The sequence below is a fragment of the Anomaloglossus baeobatrachus genome, chromosome 6, assembly GCF_048569485.1.
Source record: "Anomaloglossus baeobatrachus isolate aAnoBae1 chromosome 6, aAnoBae1.hap1, whole genome shotgun sequence".
NCBI classification, from domain to species: Eukaryota; Metazoa; Chordata; class Amphibia; order Anura; family Aromobatidae; genus Anomaloglossus; species Anomaloglossus baeobatrachus.
Genome location: NC_134358.1, coordinates 183,336,484 through 183,364,232, shown reverse-complemented (window position 1 = coordinate 183,364,232; position 27,749 = coordinate 183,336,484). Strand labels below are relative to the sequence as shown.

Genomic DNA, 27,749 nt, shown 5'->3' with positions numbered 1-27,749 from the left:
ATACAGTACATTATTTTGTATTACTGTAATAAATACTGTAAATATTTTTGGGTTGTGGAACGAAGGGTCTCTGTTTCAATTATTTCCTATTGGAAAATTTGCTTTGATATAAGAGTAACTTGGTTTAAGAGCGCACTCCCGGAACAAATTATGCTCGTAATCCAAGGTTCCACTGTACCTCCATAAAACAAAAACAACTTTACACAGGGCCATTGAGATGTTCTCCTAAAGGTTGACTGACGTCACTTTGAGATGCGCCGCTCGCTTCCAGTCAATGAAGGGTTTTAGGGAAAAGTGGCAGTCACTACTCACTGCACAGTGGCCAGAGCAGAAATCACTGTACAGCACATTAATTGACAACCTGACCTGCAGTGTACGTGTGAAGAGCTGGCTGTCACTCAGCGTGTCAGTAAGTGATTACAGTTGCTCTCATTGCCTGATTTACAATGATTGGAGGTGAGCGATGACAGTGAGGATATAACTTAATTTTCTCACTGGTTGCGCAGGATTTGTACATTTACCTGCAGACTAAGGCTATGTGCGCACGTGTGCGTATTTCATGCAATTATGCTGCGTTCTGCACCGCAGCGTAACTGCATGCGTCCTGCGTCCCCAGCAGAATCTATGAAGATTGTGCATGAGACGTGCGCACGTGGCGTATTAGAACGCAGCGATTCGGCTGCTGCCCGAAGCGTGCGTTCTAAGAAGTGACATGTCACTTCTTTCGTGCGCTTTGCATGCTGTCTATAGGGAGAGGCTGCATGCAGAGCGCACTAATTCTGCAGGCACCAGGCGCTTCAGAACAGAGCTTTTCAGCTGCGCTCTGAAGCGGACCTTTTGTGTGCGGTGCAGAGCGCACACAGCCTAACCCTTTATCTACAGGTAGTTTTTTATTCTGCATTTTTTCCGTGAAAAGAAAGCGCCTAGTTTCACAATTCAATCAAGGTAACTAATTTTGTAAAAGAAAAAAAAAAAAATTATATATATATATATATATATATATATATATATATATATATATATATATATATATATATATATATATATATATATATATATATATATATATATATATATATATCAAAATCAAATAAGCTTTATTGGCAGGACCAAATACAAATTAGTTTTGCCAAAGCAAGTGTACATTAGGGGCTGGGGCTGTGGGGATGGTGGGTGGGGACTGTAGGAAGGATGGATGGGGCACATCCAGGGTGGGGACTGTGGGGGCACTTCTAGGATGGGGGCTATGGAAGTCCATGGCTTATGATGGGGCATATCCACGGTGGGACTGTGGTAACGGTGGATGGGACATATCCAGGGTGGGGATTGGGGGGCCACATCTGGGATGGGGGGCTATGGAAGTCCATGACTTATCATAGTTCTCTTTCTCGAAGTCTATGGCATTCGCTCACATACTGCGCTGCTATCTCCACTGCGCTCTCTTCTTCCCCCAGCAGGATATATATTTTCTCTTCCTCCTTCATGGAGCTGAAATCCGGGAAGAGATGGGAGAGTCTCCTGAAGTGAGTGTCCCTCACTGCTGAGTACTTGGTGCAGTGTAGCAGGAAGTGGGTTTCATCCTCCACGGCCTCCAGGTCACAGTGTTGGCACAGTCTGTCCTCTCTGGGCTTGTAGCTCTGCTTGTGACGTCCGGATTCGATGGCTAGACTGTGGGCACTGAGTCTATATCGGCTCAGGGTCCTGCGGTCTCTGGGGTCCGGGATTTTCTCCAGATACGGGGCCAGTCTGTAGTCTCTGGTACGTGGTCAGTTTCTGTGAGGTGTTGATGTCGGTCCTCCAGTCACTGACATACCTCTCCTGGCCCTCGTCTACCATCTTCCTGATTCTGGTTCTTGTCAGGCTGCTGTGATTGGTTATTTTGTCCAGTTGGGTTTGGGAGGGCTGTGCCCGGGGTCCTGGTTCATCTGGCCCATATATATATATATATATATATATATATATATATATATATATATATATATATATATATATATATATATATATATATATATATATATATATATATATATATATATATATATATATATATATATATATATATATATATATATATATATATATATATATATATATTTGTATAGTGTGTATTTAAACAAAATGGAGATTTGTGCATTATTTTGGGTGCAGTTTTTCCCCGTGAGCTTTTATTGTGAGCCAGAAAATTACAGTTGTGTTTTTAAGTGGAGCATTGCAGATGTGTCTGCACTAAAGATAAAGAAAAAAATATTGCATCAAAAATAAAGAAAAACACTTTAAAAACACAACAAACACTATAAACATATTATAATACATATGTATTTTTGGTGCGAACATGTGCAGAAAACACATTGACAAACCGCAGTGCTTCTGCACATGGAATCACGGCCGTATTGATCACAATTTTTATGGCAATCACGGTGTCGCTTTCATCCTTCCATCACTCGGCGGTAACTGGTTGCTACAGACAAGACCCGTTTCTCTTTAGTGCAGTTGTCCTATGTGGTAGACACTTGTGCTTCTTCTGGGCCAAATTTGGAGTGTAGTACCCAGTCCGCTCTGCTCCATAGCACTTCTCAATAGCGGCACTGCCAAGAAGCCGGAATGCCATAAAAGACCCTTTGACAATGGACAAATCTAGTTTGTCCAAAAATAAAGGTTGTAAAAGGTCCAGAAAAATCCCCCAGCTGCCAGGACAGAGCGACCTCAATGCCATAGAAAGCAATGCTATAAGTAGCAGACTACTTCCAGTGCATTTGTGTGTACGGCTGGACAGCTCCATACAAGCACGAGTAGTATTTTAATGTAATTGCCTAGAAATCAGCTAATCCAGACTTCATCGCATTCCAGATTTAATACTAATCCAATAATCTACTTATAGGAGGCGCCTCACTGGCACACAATAATTAGCTAATTGAGGGACCACCTGATGCTTTTGTGTATCCATACAGGACTGTGTTCATATATTTCTGATAGTGGGGCAATTGAGAATTAAAATTAGGACTTTAGGCTGGGCTCACATGCTGTGGTTGCAACATGGGCAAATCTGTCACGCTAGGTACGGGGGAGTACCAAGCGAACAGCGAAAGGGAAGGTAAACACTGCGTCTAGGGAAGGGGGAGATGGTGACCCCTGACCAAACCTATCACTGTCCCCTAGGGTCCCTCAGCACCCTAGATAGGTGCGAAACCTATGCGCCAATACCTGACCCTAGAGCAGGGCCCTAGATAGGGAACGGGTGAGATGAGCTCTTCGTCAACACCACTAAACACTAAAGACGACACAGGGAGCATACATGGGGAAAACACATGAACAACTCATCTCCAGATGCCCCAGGAAGAAGTTCAGCGAAGAGCAGCAATGACCCAAGGGGACACACAGATGATTAGCAGCTGAGGGGAAGAGGATCAAAACCAAGCAGAGGAGATAACTAGTAGACTGAATACTAACAGCAGGAATAATAGGAAATCAGGGACCATTTTGCACAGCCAAATGCTGTGACCTTCTTTTGCCGGACACCACAGGACACCCATGGCATCACAACAAGATTATAATTTTGTTTCTCTCACTGAGAACAATCAAATCATTTTTCAACTGGCTGACACAGTACCAAAACCTTTTCTCTTGTAACCCATGACAACGTCATGGTTTTTAAACGGATAACTGATAGAATACTTTTAGCTGTAAAGACCCCACACACATTAGGTGTGAGCCAGTAATGAGTGAGCACTGCCATGCTCGGTACTTGTAATGATTAGTGATGAGTGGGCACGGAGATGCTCTGTACTCATATTGATTAGTGATGAGCGATCACTGCTATGCTCAGCACTTGTGATGATTAGTGATGATTGAGCACTACCATGCAAAGTACTGATAATGACTAGAGATGAGCGAGCACTACCATGCTCAGGTGCTCGGTACTCATAATGAGCAGCTGGAGTCTCGGATGAGCTCGACTCGTATAAAGAGTATAATGGAAATCAATGAGGAAATTAGCAAATTTCCAGAAAAATGCTTGAGATTCCCATTGACGCCCATTATACTCTGTACACAAGTAGAGCGCGTCCAGGCGTCAAACTGCTCGTTACGAGTACCGAGTAATGTAGTGCCTGCTTATCACTAGTGTTGGCCGAACTATTGCTTGCTAACATCGCTCTCCTGAATCTTCTATATAAAGGTACGCTTGTCTCAACCATGCGCTCCTGTGCCCTCTCAGAGATCCGGATCCACTGAACTCATCTGAAGAGTCGGGAGGCCCCTAAACATATTACACTATAGGTGAAGCATGCTCATATCTACAGGATTGCCAGACTCCAGTCTGATGTGTATGCACGTGGGCCTTAATGGGCACATGATAAATTGGCGTTAAGACAAGGCTGAGGTCCCATGTAGTGTTTGGCAAAAACATAGCACATATCAGAAGTGCAATTTTAAGAAGCTGCTTCCTAAAAGTCACAGTAGCTTTCTGCAAAAAGGTCACAAACTTTTAGGGCATTCTCACACGAGTGTAAAAAACAGACGAGTGCAATGAGAGAAAATCTCGCATTGCACTCGGACCTATGTTAGTCAATGAGGTAGAGCAGTTGGTCAGCAGTTGGCGGCAACATGCTGCGATTTTCTGCTAGAGCTGTATCACTCGCACCCATTGAAGTGTATGGGTGCGAGAGAAACATTGGACTGCACTCGGATGTTATCCCAGTGCAGTGCGATGTATGCACAGGCTGACAATGGAGGAGATGGGGGGGATTAACCCCTCCCTCTCCTCCGCAGCGCCCGCCCTGAGCATTGCAGCTGTGACACGGGCTCACGTCTGCTCCACATGGAGGCACGGGCCAATGGCTGAACAAGTGCGTGCACATAAACCCATTGATTTTAATGGGTATACGTGTGCCCGTGTCGCCAGTACATGCGGAAACTGACCTAGCATGTACCGGAGGCACGTGCGTGTGAAGGGGGCCTTAGGAAGAGGCTTCTTAGCAACTGCATATTTGAGGTGCACTAAACGGTATGCGAGACCCAAACCCATAACCATTAAATAGCTTTCAGGAGCAACTGAAAATTTGAGGAACATACTGTTTCTTCTAAACCAGTTTCACAAAGATTCCGGATTTCAGAATTGTTTCCATAGACACAAGATCACCTGCATCTTTTAAGCTACAGAGAATAATTCATCATTTTGACTGCAAGTTATTTTAATTGTATCACAACCTCCGCGTGAACCCGCAATTCTGTGTGACCCTGGCCTTACAGCGTAACCAGCGAAAAATATCATTTCCATTATCCACTGAAGCCCTGTACTAAGATATTAGTCTTTAGAGACCAAATGACAGATTAGTCCAGGAGCAGGTGATGCCGGCCCCAAGCTGGGCTCGTACTGTGTGCAAAGGACAGGAACTAGTTCTATGGCCATTTTTGCCACAGGCTTGTTGTATATGAGCTTTTTCTTGCAGAATAACAGACGTGAAAGAAATCTGAAACTAGAATGGATAATTATGTGGACAAGGAATCATTTAGGCATAGAAGAAAAAAGAAAAATCACCGACTCATGACGGAGCATTTACTAGTGTGATTTGCAGCAAAACACCGAAAATTGTGTAAATACATATTAAAATACAGTATGCTGCAAAGTCAAAACTTTCCAAGGTCTCCAGTACTACAGCCAAATAAAATGTTATAGAACAGGAATAATCTAACAATGTCATTATCAGAAAAGTCTAAAGTCTGAGTGTTCTGATAACACATTAAAGGGAACCTGTCGGGTGCAATATGCACCCAGAACCATGAGCAGTTCTGGGTGTATATTGCTGATCCCTGCCTAACCGTCCCTGTATACACTAGCCTAGATAAAGAGATCTTTAGAGAAAGTATTTCTAAAGATCATTTATAAGATGCTAAATAGGGCTGTGAGTAGTCACAGGGGCTTTAGTTCCCTGACTAGTTGGCCCACTTGGCATGTTATCACGCCCTTGTGCTTTACAATGCCCAGCGTCGTGGGTGTATGCGCCACGGCTTCAAAGACGCTCAGTGGCCATGATTGGGAGTTGTCCACACTTCTGGTCATGCGCATTACTTGAAAGCTGAGTATGTGTCCCGTCTTCACAGAGGAGTAGGGCGCATGACTGGAAATGCGGACGACTTCCGATCACGGGCAGCGAGTGTCTAAAGCCGGGTAAAACACATATGTCAGAGGAGCTCAAGGTAGACCGGTACAAAGCTGCATGCATGTGCACTTTGTATCCCGCTGCCATGATGCTGGATATTGTAAAGCATATTATCACGCCCACAGGGACATAACATGCTAAGTAGGCCAACTAGCCACGGAACTAACGCCCCTGTGACTAGTCCCTGCACTTATTAGACTCTCATAAAATATCTTTAAAATACTTTTTCTAAAGATCTGTTTACGTATGCTCATAGACACAGGGACTATAGGGCTGTGTGCACACGCTGAATTTTTTTTCACTTTTTTTCTTGCAGATTTGGATCAATCTGCAAGGGAAAACACATCCCAGAAAAGTCTATGAGAATCCTGCATTTTTTTCTTTGCAGATTTTAATGCAGAAAAAAATTTGCTCCAAAACAATTGATGTGTCAATTATTTGTGTTTTTTTCCCCCCAGAGTTTTTCCTATCACATTGCATAAAAAAATGCATCAAAAACACATCAAACAATGCGGGGAAAAAAAAAGAAAAAACCCGTGCATTTTTTCGGCAGCATTTTTCTTGCCAAGAGATGCAGTTTTTGGAGCAGAAAATCTGCACCCAAATCTGCAACATGGGAACATGCAGCCTTAAGGCTGCTTTACACGCAACAACATCGCTAACGAGATGTCGTTGGGGTCACGGAATTAGAGACACACACCCGGCCTCGTTAGCGACGTTGTTGCGTGTGAAACGCACGAACGACCGCTAACAATCAAAATTACTCACCATATCGTTGATACATCGTTCTAATCTCAAATATCATTGCTGTTGCAGGACGTAGGTTGTTCGTCGTTCCTGCAGCAGCACACATCGCTATGTGTGACACCGCAGGAACGAGGAACCACATCGAACCTGCGGCCGCTGGCAATAAGGAAGGAAGGAGGTGGGCGGGATGTTCGTCCCGCTCATCTCCGCCCCCTCCGCTTCTATTGGGTGGCCGCTTAGTGACACCGCTGTGACGCCGATCGCACCGCCCACTTAGAAAGGAGGCGGTTCATCGGCCACAGCGACGTCGCTAGGCAGGTAAGTATGTGTGACAGGGACTAACTATGTTGTGCGCCACGGGCAGCGATTTGCCCGTGATGCACAACAAACGGAGGCGAGTGCTTTCGCTAGCGATGTCGCTGTGTTTAAAGTGGCCTTTAGAGATGGAGTCTAGATATCCGCCCAGAACCGACAGTGGTTCTGGGTGCACTGGTGATCTGACAGGTTCCCTTTAAGACTATGTTCAAACAGGGCATTTTTTTGCTGAATTTTTCTGCAGTAAAACTGTAGCAAAACCTCATCTCTTGGCAGGAAATAACCTACGGTTTTGGTGCAGTTTTTACATTTTTGCATCTCCACATTTCTTTGTATGGGTGAAAAAAATGCAAAACCGCTGAAAGATGCATTCTGCTTCTTTCAAAGAGGCAGCAAAAACCAAGCAGCCTGACATTTCAGTCAGGAAAAAAAAAAACCAGCGGTGTGTGTGCATGAGATTTCTGAAATCTCAGGCTTTGCTGGTATTGTAAAAAGCAGCGTTTTTAGCATGGATTTGCATAAAACCAATGAAAAAACGCGGCAAAACTGCAGTGTGTGAATGTTACTTTTTTTGCCAACCTTGCAGTGGTGGTGCTCGCTCACCACTAGTAACTTTTTGGTTTGATACAATTTGCTCATGATCTTCTCTAGTGTAATATGGCTTCCAATCAACAGTATTAAGGAAATGTGTGCTACAGCACTAAAAATTCCAACTGTACTTATTATAAATATGAGATTTTTGGCAAAAAAAATTGCAATTTCTTGAGCCACCCCGCCACTCCACGGCAAATCTCATTTGGGGCAGTCCTAACACTAAAATATTTTATTTGGGGCAGTCCTAACACTAAAATATTTTGGTGACGATTGGTGACTGTTCACATTCAATCGTGCATGAAGTAAATAGCCTGTGGACAGGGCCTGATGACTGAATGTGAACAGTCACCAATCGTCACCAAAATTTTTCGCCGCATCCGTTGCATAGGTTTTAGAGCCGGACTGGCCGGCTCTGCACCTACCGGATGTGTGAAAGCAGCCTTATCCTCTGTTCTCAGAATAGAAAGTGGCCATGTAGAATCAGTGGCGTTTTTCATTACTCCCATACACTGCAATGACAATGGCCACCTCATCTACTGCTTTTGGAGTGCCTGGCAGGAGAGACCTGTTCTGACAATATATGGGGACACAGATGGTTGGGGGCTGCACAGAAGGGCACTGCAGACTACATGTGACCCGTCAGGCTGCAAGCTGTGCGCTTCTGCTGGAAGCCCCCTACCAAAGTCATGGTGAATAAACCTTTAATACAATCATGGACCCAGAATAGAGATTTCATGAGTGACACCCCTTACCACCGCACCCAAGTGAAATGCTTAGATAATACCCATGCCCACCCTACGCTACTCTCCACACACAATATGGTGACACCCCACCAATACTCGCATACATAATAGTCTATATGGCAGCAGTTACATTGCAAATAAAAATAAAGTGATTTTTTTTTCCCTTTGTGCCCCTAATCTTGAGCTGAAGATCTGAGACATTGCACACGCTGCAGGCTTCAGTCCGATGCCCCATACTCTATGGGTCGCTGTAGGCTATGTGCACACACTGCAGATCATGTGCAGACATTTTCTGCAACAAAAAACACACCTTGTGGCAGAAAAAAAAACACCAAAAAAATGCATGCCTTTTTGGAAGGTTTTGTGAAATCAATGGCTGGAAGAGCTAAAAACGCAGGAAAAAAAACGCACCAACAATTGACACGCTGCAGATATTTTCTGCACCCTAAAATGGAAGGAAAAAAGAAGCAACGTGTGCACAGCACTTCAGAATTCTCCATGACTTTGCCGGTATATGGATAGACATGCAGCATCAAACAGCGCACACAGCCTATCCCTACAGTACAACACTAGCGCACTGCTGCAGGGATGGCAGGACACTGTGCACCCCGAGGTGGGCACTCAGATCAGGGGAAAACACTTTATACTGTGGGGGCTGTGGCATTAATACTTTTGGAGAGGGCACTCAGAGGAAGTCATTACTTCCTATGGGGCAATAAAGGTGGCACTGGGTGGGCACAATGATTGCCTTGCCCTGATCACTTGCCTATAAACACACCACACTTGCCCACCCAGTCAGTGGCAGCGGCGTGCCTCGGGGCGCACACATCCCCCCATAGCTGTAGACTGGCTTCTCATGTACGGGACACTACAGGTGGCTTCACATTGGCAGCAGCAGGCATGTCGTGAGGCACTGCAAATTGTACGGACCCCGGCATGGAAACCACAGCACATGCAGGGAGCACGCTCCATTCATCCCTAGCCCCGGCTGGTGGCCCGGGCACCACACAATCATGGACGCCTCCCCTACCTGACAGGCCGCTCATACAATGAATGGTGCTCACCGTAATAAAGCCGTGGGAGATAAGGCAATGGCGTATTGCAGGGCACTCTGCATCCTCCCGGGTGGACGTCTGCGCTGACACTGCCGGGAGCACCGGGAGGAGGGGAGAGGGTTAACCTTTCCCCTACTTCCAGTGATGGATGCGCCGGGCTCCTCCCCCCGCTCTGCACCGCCCCTCCCGCTCCACAGCTGAGTCCGCACCACAACATCCGGGCACCTCATCCATAGCTGAGCGCAATACATGATGGGGACAGGGCCACAGCAACCAATCACATTGCCGCTTACTAGATGAAGCTGTCATTTCATAGGTTGTTATGAGGAACAGCTTCCTCTGGAATAAGTGTGTATAGCTCGCCATCATGTATGACAAAAGTCACAATTATTATGGGTACAAGGAACTTCCCCTCTAATAATAGTCCGGTGCCAGGGAAGATATATTAGTCTATTACTTCTCTGTGGCTAGTGTCCACCCACTCATTACATAGCAACCAGTCATTACATGGCAACCACTCATTACATGGTGACCACTCATTACATGGCAACCACTCATTACATAGCTACGCCTCATATGGTGACAAATCATTACATGGCGACCACTCATTACATAGTGACAACTCATTACATAGTAACAATTCATTACATGGCAACTACTCATAACTAGAGTTGAGCGCAGTTCGTGGTTCGAGGTTCGCCAGTTCTAGGTTTGAGTGATTTTGGGGGGTGTTCTAGATAGAACTAGAACTCGAGCTTTTTGCTAAAAGTTCAGCAGCTCGAGTTACGTTCAAGAACGGTTCTATCAGCAAAAAGCCTAGCTAATTACTAGCTGGCTTTTCACTGTAATAGTGTGAGTCACTCTGTGATTCACACTATTATCAAATTTCAGCACATAGTGTGCGGGGGGACGGGTTTTAGATCTGTGGTGGTGGTGCTGAGAAAATGACGATCGCCATTTTTTTTTTTTCTAAGCGCGCGTGTAGTGGGGCGGGCCAGCATGTCAGCCAATCCCAGACACACACACAGCTAAGTAGACTTTTTGCCAGACAAGCAAGGGCATGTTTCATAGGCTGTGAATGTCACATGTCCTTGCATTATAAATACGGCCATTTTCCCTCAGGACGCCATTATCTGCCTTCTGCGTCTGGGTGACAGTCACCGCTCACGCAGCTCCTGTCGCCGATCCTGCTGTGTACGCTATACACACAGCGCTCTACAGATTAGGAGCAGAAGTTTATTTCAGCCCTTTTGAGGGCTCATTTCCTCAGGCTCAGAGCCATAGGTGACAGTCAGGTCCATGGAAACGCTGTATACAGCTTCAGATACACAGCGTCTGTGTACCTAAGCTCAGGGATTTCCTCGCTGCATTTCACCATTAGGAGGGATAGAAAGTGAGGCTTCCTTTCCTCCACACTGACCCAGAGAACCCGGCCACTGTACCCTCCTGCCCTTTTTTGCAAAGCCATTTTAATTGCAGAGTGCTGCCAGTTAGTGCCATCCAAAGAGTGGCTGCTGTACTCCATTATTGTGCCACTGGTGCCAAGCAATTTCCAGCACCTCTGCATTACACCCTCCTGCTCATTTTTACTAAGCTATTATAATAGCAAACACTGCTGAAACTTAGTGGCATCCAAAAAGTGGCTGCTGTACTCCATTTGTGCCCCACTGGTGCCAAGCAAGTCCCAGCACCTCTGCATTCTACCCTCATGCACATTTTGCTATGCTAATTTTATAGCAAACTCAGGGAATTCCTTGCTGCATTTGATCATTAGGAGGGATAGAAAGTGAGGCTTCCTTTACTGTCCTGGTACCCACAGAACACGGCCACTGTTCCCACCAGCCCACTTTTGCCACGCTATTTAATTTGCCCAAAGAGCTGACTCTTTTTCTGCCATGTTAAAATTGTCTGGAATACTAAGTTAAGGGGGCTTTACACAGTAGCGATATCGCTAGCAATTTGTAGTGATAGCGAGCGTGTAAGTACCCGCCCCCGTCGCGCATGCGATTGTTTGTGATCGCTGCCGTAGCGAACATTATCGCTACGGCAGCGTCACACATACTTACCTGGTCGGCGGCGTCGCTGTGACTGCCGAACAATCCCTCCTTCAAGGGGGAGGGACGTTCGGCATCACAGCAACGTCACCGCAACGTCACACAGCGGCCGGCCAATCAAAGCGGAGGGGCGGAGATGAGCAGGACGTAACATCCCGCCCACCTCCTTCCTTCCGCATTGTGGCCGGCAGCAGGTAAGGAGACGTTCCTCGCTCCTGCGGTGTCACACATAGCGATGTGTGCTGCCGCATGAGCGATGAACCACCTGGATAAACAACCCTTACCGATTTTTGAGTTTGGGACGACCTCTCCATGGTGAACGATTTTCACCATTTTTGAGGTGGCTTAAGGTCGCTGGTCAGTGTCACACGCTGCGATATCGTTAATGACGCAGGATGTGCGTCACTAACAACGTGACCCCAACGATCAAACATTAACGATATCGTAGCGTGTAAAGCCCCCTTTAGTGTTCCTTTGCTGTCAAGCAAGGTACAACACATGTGCATTCTACACTCCTTTCCATTAGTGGTACGCAATTTTAATTTACAAAAGTGCTGACACTTTTAGGGGCATACGACAATTGTCTGGGATACTACCTTAGTGTTCCTTTGCTGCCAAGCAAGGTACAACACATGGGCATTCTACACTCCTTTCCATTTCTCGAACGCAATTATTAACTGCAGGTAGTGTCGCGGGGGAAGAGGACGTCACCTCTGCTGGTCCCTCGCAAACGCTCGGGTCCGGCGCTGCTGCGGCTGCTGCTGCTCGGTGGCTCGAGCGGTGGGCCGGATCCGGGGACTCGAGCGGCGCTCCTCGCCCGTGAGTGAAAGGGGTGGTTGGTTTGGGGGATTTAGTCCGTGACGCCACCCACGGGTTGTGGTAAAGATGGGCACCACCGCTGCTGGTGACGGGGATCCCGGGAGCGATGGTAGGGAGCAGCTGGGATGTTGTTTTTCCCCTCCGTGGGTAGGGGTTGGTGGTCCCGGGGCCCGGTGATGTGACGAGGAGGCAGGGTTGGTGAGGTGCAGGGTTGCAGGGACAGCGGGGTAGTCCTCGGTAAACCAAACGGCTGGATGGACGGGTCCCGCAGCCGGCTGCAGTGTCTCTCTCCCCGGACAGGTGATGGCGGCTGTCTTTCCCTGCACCTTGATGTACTTGTTTGACTACTATGGATCCCCAACGGTAGTCCGCTCCCCGGTGTATGGATGCCGGAGGAGCCCGTTTGCCCGCAGGCGCTGGCCCTTGGGTCTCTAGCCTTAGGCGGTAGCTGTATACCCTCACGGTGTGGGCAGTTGTCTTCTATTGGGTCTTTGGCTGTTAGGAAACCCCTGGGGTTCCGGTCACACTCGAATTTGACTATTGTCGGCGGCTCCAAGCCTGGTCGGGGTCCGATGGCCCTGCCTGTGTGTGCTGGCTTCACTTTGCTCCCTGGTCGGTACCGGCGGGCCAACGCCCGACCCCCGGTCCTACGGTTCCGCGTTGCTTCACCACTCCTGCAGACGGCCACCACCGTCTGCCAACCTTGCTGTCAGTGCCCGGGCCACAAACCCAGACACCCAAGTGTTTACTCCTCACTCTTCAAACTCCAACTCTCCTCTCTTACACTTTTCCCGCCTCCAGGCCTGTGAACTCCTCAGTGGGTGGGGCCAACCGCTTGGCTCTGCCCCACCTGGTGTGGACATCAGACCCTGGAGGGAGGCAACAAGGGTTTTGTTTGGCTAATGTTACTGTCTAGTGGGGGTGGGGGTGTTTGAGTGTTACCTGTGACGACCTCGCTAGTCCAGGGCGCCACAGTAGTCCAGCCAATCTGTGACGAAGGTGCAGGCGTGGATATAATGTTGCCTTCATCCAATGATGGTTCTCTCGATGTCTGACAGCTCAACAATACCATCTGTTTCCACTTCCAAAACAAGTGATGACCTGCCAATCACACTCCCACTTACGGGTAAAGGGGTGGAAGTTCAGTGTGAAAAAGCATGTGAGACTGCTGTCCCCACAGTCACAGAGGATGAAGAGCACGCAGATGCACTTGATGAGGCAGGTAGTGGTTGCACAGGCACGCTAGGCCGCATTGTAGCACAGTGAAATTCCCATTGCGACTTATGCTTCATTTTAAGTCGTGTACAGGGTGGGCTCCCCAGTATGCAGCAAAACCACGCAACAGGAAAAGGACTCTAGGCAGTTGGGTTGATAAATGATTGTTTAACTTTCCCAAAACAAACAATAAGAGCCATGCATAACATTGAAATAATAGAACAATCTATTCTGTTGCCTACTACCTGCTAATCCCTCTGCGTAGCAGCAGTAATTGTGTGTTTGTGCGTGTGTGTGTGTGTGTGTGCGCGAACACGACTTACCAGTGGCGCATCACAAGAGCTTCCAAGTTATCTACCTAAACATAGACAAAACCCATTCCTCCCCCTGAATACCCTTGTTAGCTGAAGCCTCACAGATAAGGCAGATGATAACAGTGTGAATGCAAACCACACAGCTCTGAAACAGTCATGGAAATCTTGAAAATCAACAGTCAATGCAAACATGTGTCGCTGTCCCTCTATGATTTAAGCTGTACGTGACAATTTGACAGTGCAAAGGCAGCAAGTCTTAAGCGGGCTTTACACGCTACGACATCGCTAATGCGGAGTCGTTGGGGTCACGGATTTTGTGACGCACATCCGGCCGCATTAGCGATGCCGTTGCGTGTGACATCGATAAGCGATTTTGCATCGTTGCAAAAACGTGCAAAATCGCTAATCGGCGACACGGGGGTCCATTCTCAAATCTCGTTACTGCAGCAGTAACGAGGTTGTTCCTCGTTCCTGCGGCAGCACACATCGCTGCGTGTGACGCCGCAGGAACGAGGAAGCTCCCCTTACCTGCCTCCCGGCCGCTATGCAGAAGGAAGGAGGTGGGCGGGATGTTACGTCCCGCTCATCTCCGCCCCTCCGCTGCTATTGGGCGGCGGTTCAGTGACGTTTCAGTGACGTCGCTGTGACGCCGCACGGACCGCCCCCTTAGAAAGGAGGCGGTTCGCCGGTCACAGCGACGTCGCCGGACAGGTAAGTATGTGTGACGGCTCTGGGCGATGTTGTGCGGCACGGGCAGCGATATGCCCGTGTCGTGTAACAGATGGGGGCGGGTACCCACACTAGCAATATCAGGACCGATATCGCAGTGTGTAAAGTAGCCTTTATTGTCTATATAGTCGGCCTACCCAAAACAGATATGTGTTTTGATAATAAAACAAAGTGTTGCGTGCACGCATTACTGTCTGGGCACAGCCTACCGTACCCGGGTACTGTGATGTCCAGTTGCCAGAAATACAGACTTTACGCTCCTCTCACGGTAAACAGTATAGACAGCACCGGAAGAATGTTGGTCTGTGGCACTGGATGCTGCTCACTGGCGTTACGGTGCTCCTCATCAAAGTACAACACGACTCCCCTCACAATTGAACGAAGTGATTCCGCAGTGGCTCCTTGCTGTAACACACACCTTTAGCTTTTCCTTCTGTTCATAGACAGCATCTCCAAGTCCACACCCGAAGACCAATTTGCTATTGCTATAGTGACCAAACAGACAAAGGCAGATCCAAAAAAAACAGCAACCCCTTGTGTGTAGTCTGCAACAGTGCATGCAATGAACAGCAAATAAGCATGTTGCATTTTCAGTGGCTAAAGCTGAGCAATACACCTTCACGCTATCAATTCATATCCATGTGACACTTCATGGAGGAAGTACTCAAAGGTGTAAGTTTTTGCCTTCTACTTAGAGATTGTTGACAAATCTTACAGATTCCATGACTTGGGTGATCCTTTGCGATGTCCAAAAATTCCCAGGCTAGGCAAGGCTTACAGCCCATGCGACCTGCATAGCCAACACGACTTCTGCTGAGAGGCAAAGTTGTGGCCCAGGATTCAGTTGTTGACGTGCTTCCAGTACTTTGTCTCTGGCCAGGAAGACGCAACGTAACCTTATCATCAGTAGCATCCTCCTCCACATCCTCTGCTGACCTCATCGACTGGCTGACTTTGGTTTGACAGTAAGTGGGGTCTCCAACCTCATCAATCACCCTGTGTGTTTTCATTCCCCTCGTCCTGAGTCCTCCGAGACAACCTCTTCCTGCCCTGACCGAATAGTAAAGTTGTCGTTCCAATCAGGTATCTGTGTCTCCTCATCATGTTCCCCATTGTCTCTACCAGGAGGATTTACTGTTTGGAAATGAGGGTGTAGATTAGGCTCAGCACCTTCTTCATCGGGGCCTGGATCCGACTCAGAAAGCTTCTGGCCATCTGTGCAGATCATTTCCCCTGTCTCCTGGAACTCGCTACCTCAACACATCAGATTATCTGCTACACCCGCAAGCTTCAAACGGAATCTGAAAACTCATCTGTTCAGAAATGACTATAACCTTCAATGAGACCACCACCGTGCGTACCTGATGCCCAACCTACACCACACCTACTGTCTCCTCCCCAAAATCCTTTAGAATGTAATCCAACAAGGGCAGGGCCTTCTTCCCTCTGTACCAGTCTGTCTATTTTTACTTGTATATGTATTCTGTATGTAACCCCCTTATCATGTACAGCACCATGTAATCATGCTCTATAAATAAATAATAATAATGTCCTTCTCTGTACTCACTGCAGTTTTGGAGCACACCTCTGATTACCAGGCTATAGTGTGACTGAACAGCTCTGCAGACTCAACCATCTCTGTTACCCAATACTCAGCAGGGCTGGTGGAAACTTGAGAGCTGTTAGGAAGCAAGTGCGATTGGGTTGACACCACAGAGGAATGGAGTATTTGGGATCTTGAACTTGAGGTGGAGGAGAGGCCACTTTATGGAGCACTTGAGATCCATTGAAGCAGCTGCTGTTTTGGTGCCTCATCTACATTTGTTAGCGATGATTGTGTCCGTGAAAAAAGGGATCATATCAGATTATCCATGGGAAGAAGTACACCTGTTCTTTTGGCTGGTATTTGTTGTTATGAAACGGTGCCGCCTTAAACGCAAGCAGCCTGCTGTGGTTCCAGTTGCGCCCAGGGGTCAGCTGCCATTTAGGGCTGTGCCTCGGGTTATCCAGCTGGCTGCTTTCTCCTCCATGTGTAAGTGTGGACACAGGCGGCTAGTGCGCATGCGTGTGTCGATTTACCCCAGCCGCAGACTAAGTACAGTGTTTCACCTACTGAGTATGGTCAGCCTGACTGTGCCATTCCTGAGGCTAAGTCTTCATTTCGGGCTACAGCGCATGCTCCCACACTTAGTGCGAAAAGCCTCTTTGCACAGGTACTTGCACTCCGTGCCGAGTATAAGTCCTGTGTTGTGCCTAGTCAGCATGCTGAAGCTGATAGTCTTTTTTTGGAGACTGTATTTCATGCTATTGAGCATGCTCAGGCACTTACTGCATCAGAGGCTAGGTCCAGTAATGAAGTCTTTGGCCCTGCCCCTGATGTGGGGGGCCCATATAGACCACAGGGCATCAGGTGTCCTGACGATGTGGCCAGGCTACTCCCAACTGGCTTGCAGAAGCCCGCCCCTATGACTTGTGACCACATTATTCTTAGTCAGACGATGACTGGTCCCCTGGACGAAGGCGTTGCCGAAACGCGCGTCGGGCGTGTTTGTGGACTCCTTTGGCCTTACTTATTGCAGGTAACAACTGGGTACACCTTGGCGTTGGTGGGATAGCTTTATGCTTTTTTTGATCAAAAACAGTGTTTACTAAGTACCCTATGTTTATATGCACTATGCTTTTATTTAGTTACAGCAGGGTATTTTTTCACAATTTTTTCCTTGGTTTCTCTTTGTCTTATGGCCAGTGTGAACATGGTCTCACAAGTTCCATGTATACCATCTCATACTCCGGCTCACTTTTTTGTTTTTATGTAGTTTTTTTTGTATTCAGTACAAACAGGGAGTGGCCCCCTTCTCAGCGAGCTGGACATTTCATTCTGTGAATCCCCCTGACTGTGTGTGTCCTGTTGGGACCCGGTCGCTCTCAGCCCTTAGCCACATTGAGGCCTATTTTAGACCCATGGTAAGGTTTTAATATTAGAGAGTGTAGGTACTATCCCAACTGGGTACACCTTGGCGTTGGTGGGATAGCTTTATGCTTTTTTTGATCAAAAACAGTGTTTACTAAGTACCCTATGTTTATATGCACTATGCTTTTATTTAGTTACAGCAGGGTATTTTTTCACAATTTTTTCCTTGGTTTCTTATTGCAGGTAAATTAGCCTTTAATATTTCCCTATAAATCCTTATGGGAATGTAGGATGGGTGGTTTTGCCGACCTCTACTGACATCTAGTGGTTGGGCTGGCTACCTGCATCTTTTGAACGGTAGATAAGCTCTAATGGCCTTTTCTATAGTGATTAATGGGATCTGGCTGGTCTAAACCTATATGACACATTGGGTCTGGCAAATAAATTTATATAGCTACGGATCCCCTTCCCTATATATGATTTTTAAAATCATGGTACAATTGATAATGTCCTTTAGGATTATGTATGTTCCATTGTGTCATTAGATTATACCTGCTTTCTACCTCTCAATTGATTAAAGAGGGAACTATTATTAGACTTCCTCTATATCGACAGGTTCCATTCATACATCAATTTGAGGTTATATACAGTTAGGTCCAGAAATATTTGGACAGTGACACAATTTTCGCGAGTTGGGCTCTGCATGCCACCACATTGGATTTGAAATGAAATCTCTACAACAGAATTCAAGTGCAGATTGTAACGTTTAATTTGAAGGTTTGAACAAAATATCTGATAGAAATTGTAGGAATTGTACACATTTCTTTACAAACACTCCACATTTTAGGAGGTCAAAAGTAATTAGACAAATAAACCAAACCCAAACAAAATATTTTTATTTTCAATATTTTGTTGCGAATCCTTTGGAGGCAATCACTGCCTTAAGTCTGGAACCCATGGACATCACCAAACGCTGGGTTTCCTCCTTCTTAATGCTTTGCCAGGCCTTTACAGCCGCAGCCTTCAGGTCTTGCTTGTTTGTGGGTCTTTCCGTCTTAAGTCTGGATTTGAGCAAGTGAAATGCATGCTCAATTGGGTTAAGATCTGGTGATTGACTTGGCCATTGCAGAATGTTCCACTTTTTTGCACTCATGAACTCCTGGGTAGCTTTGGCTGTATGCTTGGGGTCATTGTCCATCTGTACTATGAAGCGCCGTCCGATCAACTTTGCGGCATTTGGCTGAATCTGGGCTGAAAGTATATCCCGGTACACTTCAGAATTCATCCGGCTACTCTTGTCTGCTGTTATGTCATCAATAAACACAAGTGACCCAGTGCCATTGAAAGCCATGCATGCCCATGCCTTCTCGTTGCCTCCACCATGTTTTACAGAGGATGTGGTGTGCCTTGGATCATGTGCCGTTCCCTTTCTTCTCCAAACTTTTTTCTTCCCATCATTCTGGTACAGGTTGATCTTTGTCTCATCTGTCCATGGAATACTTTTCCAGAACTGAGCTGGCTTCATGAGGTGTTTTTCAGCAAATTTAACTCTGGCCTGTCTATTTTTGGAATTGATGAATGCTTTGCATCTAGATGTGAACCCTTTGTATTTACTTTCATGGAGTCTTCTCTTTACTGTTGACTTAGAGACAGATACACCTACTTCACTGAGAGTGTTCTGGACTTCAGTTGATGTTGTGAACGGGTTCTTCTTCACCAAAGAAAGTATGCGGCGATCATCCACCACTGTTGTCATCCGTGGACGCCCAGGCCTTTTTGAGTTCCCAAGCTCACCAGTCAATTCCTTTTTTCTCAGAATGTACCCGACTGTTGATTTTGCTACTCTAAGCATGTCTGCTATCTCTCTGATGGATTTTTTCTTTTTTTTCAGCCTCAGGATGTTCTGCTTCACCTCAATTGAGAGTTCCTTAGACCGCATGTTTTCTGGTCACAGCAACAGCTTACAAATGCAAAACCACACACCTGTAATCAACCCCAGACCTTTTAACTACTTCATTGATTACAGGTTAACGAGGGAGACGCCTTCAGAGTTAATTGCAGCCCTTAGAGTCCCTTGTCCAATTACTTTTGGTCCCTTTAAAAAGAGGAGGCTATGCATTACAGAGCTATGATTCCTAAACCCTTTCTCCGATTTGGATGTGAAAACTCTCATATTGCAGCTGGGAGTGTGCACTTTCATCCCATATTATATATATAATTGTATTTCTGAACATGTTTTTGTAAACAGCTAAAATAACAAAACTTGTGTCACTGTCCAAATATTTCTGGACCTAACTGTATGTAATTCCATCCTTTATATTGCAAGATAGTGATAAAATGCTATGAATGATGACATAATTGCAACTATGGTTGTAGAGCCACTCTTAGGCGGGCTTTGCACACTACGACATCGCAGGTGCGATGTTGGTGGGGTCAAATTGAAAATGACGTACTTTCGGCATCGCATGCGACATCATAGTGTGTAAAGGCTCGATGATACGATTAACGAGCGCAAAAGCGTCGTAATCGTATCATCGGTGCAGCGTCGGCGTAATCCATGATTACGCTGACGCGACGGTCCGATGTTGTTCCTCGTTCCTGCGGCAGCACACATCGCTGTGTGTGAAGCCGCAGGAGCGAGGAACATCTCCTACCGGCGTCACTGCGGCTTCCGTAGGATATGCGGAAGGAAGAAGGTGGGCGAGATGTTTACATCCCGCTCATCTCCGCCCCTCCGCTCCTATTGGCCGCCTGCCATGTGACGTTGCAGTGACGCCATACGACCCGCCCCCTTAATAAGGAGGCGGGTCGCCGGCCAGAGCGACGGTCGCAGGACAGGTGAGTCCATGTGAAGCTGCCGTAGCGATAATGTTCGCTACGGCAGTTATCACAAGGATATCGCCGCTGCGACGGGGGCGGGGACTATCGCGCTCGGCATCGCAGCATCGGCCTGCGATGTCGCAGCGTGCAAAGTGCCCCTTAGTCCACATGTTATTGATTTTAAATTAAACTACACTTTGTGGTGTTTATCCTCCTGACCTTATCAATAAAAAATATTGTTTGCAATTAATAGGACTTTGATCGTCTTTTTCTCCTTTCCTTCCCAACTGGCTTGCAGAGGCCCGCCCCTATGACTTGTCACCACATTATTCTTAGTCAGACGATGACTGGTGAGGTATTTGGGTCGTGGCTGCCATGAGGTCATCATTGAAGTGGCGGTTCCGAATAGGACGCTAGTTATGCCACTCATGACGTGTCACTCTGCTTTTGTCTCCAGGAGGTGCATTGTGGTCCACCCTGGTTTGGGGCGGACCCAGGTTATAAAAGGGGCTGGAGCCAACAAGGAGGTGCGCAGTCTTCTATTATGCTCCGAAAGAGCACACCTCCATGTGTTGAACCCATTTCGGCTTTAGGCCAGAGGTAGGCAGGAATAGGGCGTCGATGCAGGCCGCCACCACAGTTGGTAACGCAGAACGGTTAAGACCAGCTCCTGTCCTATCAGTCCTGCTTGTGCAGCCCAGTGGCATTAACAGGCCTGCTGCTGCTGATGCGCCTGCTGTCCACAGGTGTGCCCCTACGCACACGGACAGCGTACTCAATGGCCCCTGTGTTGTTAACAGGGAGTTCCTGGGCTGGGTGGGCGTGTGGACCCTGTGACGTTAACGGGGCTCCCAGTCTCCAGATCCGAGTGTCGTCTAACTCGGTTCAGGCTACTATTAGTTTCATAGCCACACAGTTCTGTATCCTCCACCTAACCTTCCAGTTGCCAACCTCTCCTTTTCCATCTGGGAGCACGGTGGACACTGACTGCTGATGGGGATATATACCTTTCTCTTTCTTTTCTTATTAATTTTTGTTATATAGCGGTAACATAGTATATACCACCTTATCCAAATCTGCCAGTCCCACCATAACAGATGGTGTTTCTTCAGCAAATGTTACTGTTGCTTAACCCCCGGACAAAACCTTTTTTCCCCTTTCCAACACACCTGTTCCCCTTTCCACCAGCATCTGTCCTTTTTCAACTCATTTTGTATATGACCAAAAGTGCAACTCTGCAGGGACACCGTACTCAATGCCATCTCAGCACAGCAGCCAGCCCTCGGTCCCTCAGATGTGTTCAAGTAAAAGACCATTTCCTCCTATCCATGACAAAGCGTTAAGATTCACTCTGTGCAGCACTGGTGTTTTGTGGAAAAGCAGATCTAAGATTGCATACCACCTTCTGCTGATACTCCTGCATTCGTGCGTCCCTTTCTATAGCAGGAATTATTTCGCCAAATTTTGTCTTGTACCAGGGATCTAACAGTGTGGCAACCCAGTAGTCAGCATTACTTGGAATTCGTACAATCCGAGGGTCATGTTGAAGGTAGTGCAGCAAGAAGGTTTCAACACGTGAGCCACACAAGGCACGTGTGCCACATTGTCACGGCGAAGGGCCACACCCAGGTTTGCATCATTGTCGCACCCGGCCTTCCCTGGCTGCTGGTTGAGTGGAGCCAACCATTGATGAAACTCTGTCTCACTCTCCAGAGCTTACCGTCCACAACTCCTCAGCGGTGTGACTCACATTTCCAGTTGAATAATCAACTTCCTATATAGCCAGGACGTAAACATCCCGCCCACCTCCTTCCTTCAGCATTGCCGGTGGGACGCAGGTAAGCTGTGTTCATCGTTCCCGGAGTGTCACACAGATCGACGTGAACAACCGGCGCGCAGAAGGACGGGCGATTTTTAGAAAATGAGCGACGTGTCAGCGATGAACGAGAAGGTGAGTATTTCTGCTCGTTCATAGCTGTCACACGCTACGATATATCAAGCGATGCCGGATGTGCGTCACTTACGATGTGACTTGCCGACATATCGCCCGATATATCGTCTCATGTGACGCCCGCATAACTGGAATCAGGGGGTCTTACTGATAAAACTGTTTAAATATTTGATAGCAGAATGTGTCACCTTTACTGGAAGTGAATTAGCAGGCCATGCATGTGAGACAGCACGATAGATCTATAATGAGAGCAAATATTTTCAATATCAAGAGCCAGAGCCTCTTTCCCTCAGCACAAAACTTTCCCATCCCATGCTTTTTTCTTTGTCCCCCTCATATAGAGCTCTCCAAATGCTATAATGGCCCCCACATAGCCTTCCATATACTTGTATTATAATGCAGCCCCCATAGTCATTCATACTGTTTAATGCCCCCCATAGTCCTCCATGTTTTATAAAGCAGTCCCATAGTCCTTCATATTATATTATGCAACCTCCATACTATTTAATGAACCCCATAGGCCTCCTTGTACTATAATGCAACCCCATAGTCCATGTATAAGGTGTCATATTGTGTTATGCAGCCCCCATACCATTTAATGCACCCCCATAAGCCTCTGGCCACTGTGTACTCACTGATTAAAAAAAAATAAACAAGTACTCACCTCTCCTCATTCCCCTGCTGCTCCGGTCAGTGTCTCACACTCTGCAGTCTTAGCTCAGCAGCGCGCAGTGGTGACATCACCATGCTCTGCTGCACTGAGACGTCGAGCGCAGACACAGGGGGAGAATGATGAAGGATGGAGCAGACCACTCCGCTCCATCCTTCATTATTACTTTGTGTTTGTGCGGTGATGGGTGAGGTGGGCCCGATTCCGCCGCTGGCACTGGGCCCCCCTGACTCAAGGGCCCTATAGCGGCTGTTTGGTCTGCCACTGATCAGTGCAGCTCCTCTCTCACAGAGAGGAAATGGCTGTTTCTCTGCAGGGCAGACGCTGGCCCCTAACTATGCCTGGCCCGGTCGCAGTGGCAATCTCTGCGGTCGCTATCGTTACGTAAAGGCGTATCTAGAGGCGGGCTGGCGGGGCATCTGCCCCGGGTGCAGTGTCAGCTGGGGCGCTGTCATGCCGACTGATGCAGCACTGAGTCTCCCCGGCGGCCAGGGCCAGCGTCAGCGCTTGGCTGTCAGCAAGGGCGCTGATGTATGCTGCTGCCCCCGGGGCCGAGTTCCAGGGACCGCAGAACTCCTGCCGGCAGCCTGCACTTTCCTGGTTTGCTGGCTCTTAACTCCTCACTTGCACAGAGCTTTCACTGCTACGTGCAGGGTCTAAGTTTGTCTGTGGGCGGAGCTAGCGCACACTGTGCACTGTGCTCCCCATCCAACAGATGAAGGTAGATATGTATGGGCTTCTTCCAGGTATGACATAATTTGTAATGAAGCTGGTCACGCCCACTAATATGAAAGGAGCCCATATAGTCTAGGCTCAACCACAGAGGAGCCGAATATCTACATACCGCCGAGCTGTATGTCATCCTTCCCACCCCAGTGCTATATACCCGAAGTACTATCTGTCCCACGCACCCCAGTGGTGTATACCCCCAGTACTGTTTGTCCCACGCACCCCAGACCTGTATACCCCCAGTACTATTTGCCCCACACACCCTAGAGCTATATACCCCCAGTACTATTTTCCCCACGCACTCCAGAGCTGTATACCCCCAGTACTATCTGTCCCACGCACTCCAGAGCTGTATACCCCCAGTACTATCTGTCCCACTCACCACAGAGCTGTATACCCCCAATACTATCTGTCCCACGCACCCCAGTGCTGTATACTCCCAGTACTATCTGTCCCACGCACCCCGGTGCTGTATACCCCCAGTATTAGCTGTCCCACGCACCCCAGACCTGTGTACACCCAGTACTATCTGTTCCACGCACCCCAGTGCTGTATACTGCCAGTACTATCTGTCCCACGTACCCCAGAGCTGTATACTCCCAGAACTGTTTGTCCCAACCACCCCCGAGCTGTATACTCACAGAACTGTTTGTCCCCACCACCCCAGAGCTGCATACCCCCAGAACTGTTTGTCCCCACCACCCCAGTGCTGTATACCCCCATCCTAGTGCTGTATACCCCCAGTACTGTCTGTCCCCCCCTCCCCAGTGCTGTATACCCCCAGAACTGTCTGTCCCCCCCTCCCCAGTGCTGTATACCCCCAGAACTGTCTGTCCCCCCCACCCCAGTACTGTATACCCCCAGAACTGTCTGTGGGGGGACATACAGCTCTTGGGGTGTACAGCACTGGGGTCGGGGAGATACAGCTCTGGGGGTATAGCACACTGGAGTGGAGAGTCAGACACTTTTGGGGTGTATACAGTACTGGGGTCAGTGGACAGACAGTTCTGGGGGTATACAGCACTGGTGTAAGGGAACAGACAGTCCCCCCCACCCAAGTGCTGTATACCCCCAGAACTGTCTATTCACCCCACCCCAGTGCTGTATACTCCCAGAACTGTCTGTCCCCCCAGTGCTGTATACCCCCAGAACTGTCTGTCCCCCCACCCCAGTGCTGTATGCTCCCAGAACTGTCTGTTCCCTTACACCAGTGCTGTATACCCCCAGAACTGTCTGTCCACTGACCCCAGTACTGTATACCCCCCAAAAGTGTCTGACTCTCCACTCCAGTGTGCTATACCCCCAGAGCTGTATCTCCCCGACCCCAGTGCTGTACACCCCAAGAGCTGTATGTCCCCCCACCCCAGTGCTGTTTGCCACTTCAGAGCTGTATGCCCCCCTCTGGAGCTATACGTGCCCTCATTGCTGTATGTCTCCAGTTTCTCCTGGGATGTATATAGCAGTGTCAGTGTGCTCTGTGTGCGGCCATGTCTGTTAGCCATGGCCATCAATAAGCGCAGCACAGCCACATGCCCAGGAGGAGATGGATGGGAGACAAGCTGGGGAGGCGAGTGAGGCTGCTGCCGGCTTCCCATTATTAATATCGCTAATGTGACTGTGTGTGCATGTATGATGTGTATCTATGTATGTCAGTGTATATGACTGTGTATAGATTTGTCTATTTACATCCTGGAGCCAGTTCTGGATGTACTAGAAGTTGTCAGTTCATGCAATACAAATGTGTATGGATCTGACCTGACATTACAATTGATGCACCATGTAATGCTTGTGGTTCTGATTATGTATTTCTGTACCGATGAGGGTTTTGATGCTGTATTTCTGAACTGATGGGGTTATATGGATGTATTTCTGTGCTGCTGGTGGTTCTGATGATGAATTTCTGTACTGCTGGTGGTTGTGATGCTGTGTTTCTGTACTGTTGGGTGTTACAATTATGTATTTCTGTACCTCTGCTGGTTCTGGTGCTGTTATTAGTTCTGATCCTGTACACAAGTAACAATTCATAAATTGTAAGATTGGACAACCCCTTTACTTAGAATTGGGATACACTGCTTAATTGTATAAGTAAAGGGCTTGTCTAAGTTTGAGATTAAATTCTGCAGTGACTTTAGGTGGGTTCAGGCTTCTGAATTCTCACAATGCATGCTCTGCCCACTTTTGTGATTCTCCGGTGCCAGTGGCAATAGTGGACAGTCATATGAGCACAAGTATGAGATTTTTATATTTCTGGCCACATTCTGATTTGACGTGTCCAGTCTCACTCAATTCATTTTGAGCGAGGCCACGCATGTCTAGTCAGCACGTGACCACATATATGTAAATCACATACTTGCAGTTTCATGACCTCCCACTCTGACTATCGGCACCAGAGAATCCTGACAGCGGGCAGTGTGCGCACTGTGAGAATTCAGAAGTCTGCAGTCACATAGTAACTGCAGATTTTCATCTCAAACCTGGACAATCCCATTACTTATAAAATTAAATTCTGTAGCCCAATCATAATGAGTCGCCCACCGCTGCAGTGATCGCCTCAGGGACACCGCTCCACCTCCAGGGACGCTGCAGGGTGACTTCTCTTGGGAATCTTGGGAGTCGTGACGCCACTCGGTTTGCGGTCAGGGTTATGGATGACCGCCACTGCAGTTTAACGAGCGTCTGGGGCTGATGGTGTCTGCAGTCTGGTGTTATGGCCTCCCGAGAGTGAGGCTGGCCCCAGGGGCTCGGGTGTGTGTGTTTGTGTGGAACCACAGTTCACAGAATAATTCAGACAGAGTCCAGAATGTCTTTCACGGCTTTTACTCACTTTCAGTTGTTTTCTGTGAGGTAACCCGGGCGATACTGAGATAGACCAGGTGGAACCAGGTATCCTTCAGGCTGGAATAAGGGTGACTGCTGGCTTGCCTTCCTAGCACTTCTTGTTTTGGACAACCCCTGACTTAAAGTACCGTGGGATTCATCCAGGGAAGTGTATCTGCTTTTTCTCCCCTTTTTGCGGGCAGCGTGGACCAAGGTGGATAGCTGCAAGCTCGATCCTCCTTAGGGGCCCCCTCGTTGCTGCTGATGCTCAGACTCTGTGTTGGTTGGTGTGGAACCTCTACTCCCACCACCTGCAGGATTTAGCAGACCACTAAATGGATGTCTGTCTCTAGGGACCTGTTCCCCCTGCGTGCTTCATTACCACGAGTCCCCATACTTAACTGCCTGTCCCTTTCTCTTCTGCAGGAGTCTTTCAGGCTGGCTGTGTGGCAATGTACTCCCCCGCCAGCAGCCACTACACCTGCAGGGTCTGACCAGTGTGTTCACTCTCCTGCGTCTGCACTTCAGACTCGGCTACCTCCAGCTCCTGTTCCCTTGACTGCCACTGCAACAACTCTCATTTCCAGCTTCTCTAGCGCACCACTAGCTGAGATGTGGAGGCCACGCCCCCTCCTGGGTCTGCCCAGGGGTCCCCTCTAAGGTGTGTGTGAGACCTGGTTACTATGTGTCTGTGCGTACACACCCTATCCAGCCTTTAGGATTACCTGTTTGCACTCATCCAGCATGGGTCAGGTCAGGGGCGCCACAATAACAGCATGTAATATACTCCCGGTCAGGATTCAGCTCTGGGTTTGGTTCCAGCAGTCATCATTTGGCCACTCCACTCATATGTGATTTTCATACTTGCATGTGACAACTGGCTTTTCTTCATATGTTTCTCTTTGAACATTAAGAGAATTAAATTATTAAGAGCAGCTCGTCATCACGTGACTGTGAGTGTACAAATCACATATGAATGATTGGTCACATGGGGGGGCGCCAAACTGAAGTCTTGCCCCGGGTGCCAGAAAGTCTAGATACACCTCTGCGTTACGCCCGTGCATACAGGCTGGACCAGTTTTAGGCCCCCTTCACACGTCCGTTAAAC

General features: G+C 47.9%; 2 protein-coding genes across 2 annotated transcripts in view; one reads left to right on the top strand and one right to left on the bottom strand.

Annotated features, from left to right (window-relative positions):
- The window catches only part of CIDEA (cell death inducing DFFA like effector a), a 44,393-nt gene extending 34,597 nt beyond the window's left edge, over positions 1-9,796 (bottom strand). Inside the window, exon 1 of the mRNA XM_075314559.1 lies at positions 9,622-9,796. Coding sequence (XP_075170674.1) covers positions 9,622-9,674 — 53 coding nt within the window. The 5' untranslated portion in view covers positions 9,675-9,796. The remainder of the gene's footprint in view (positions 1-9,621) is intronic.
- The window catches only part of MPPE1 (metallophosphoesterase 1), a 299,670-nt gene that overhangs the window by 36,262 nt on the left and 235,659 nt on the right, over positions 1-27,749 (top strand). The window lies entirely within an intron of this gene.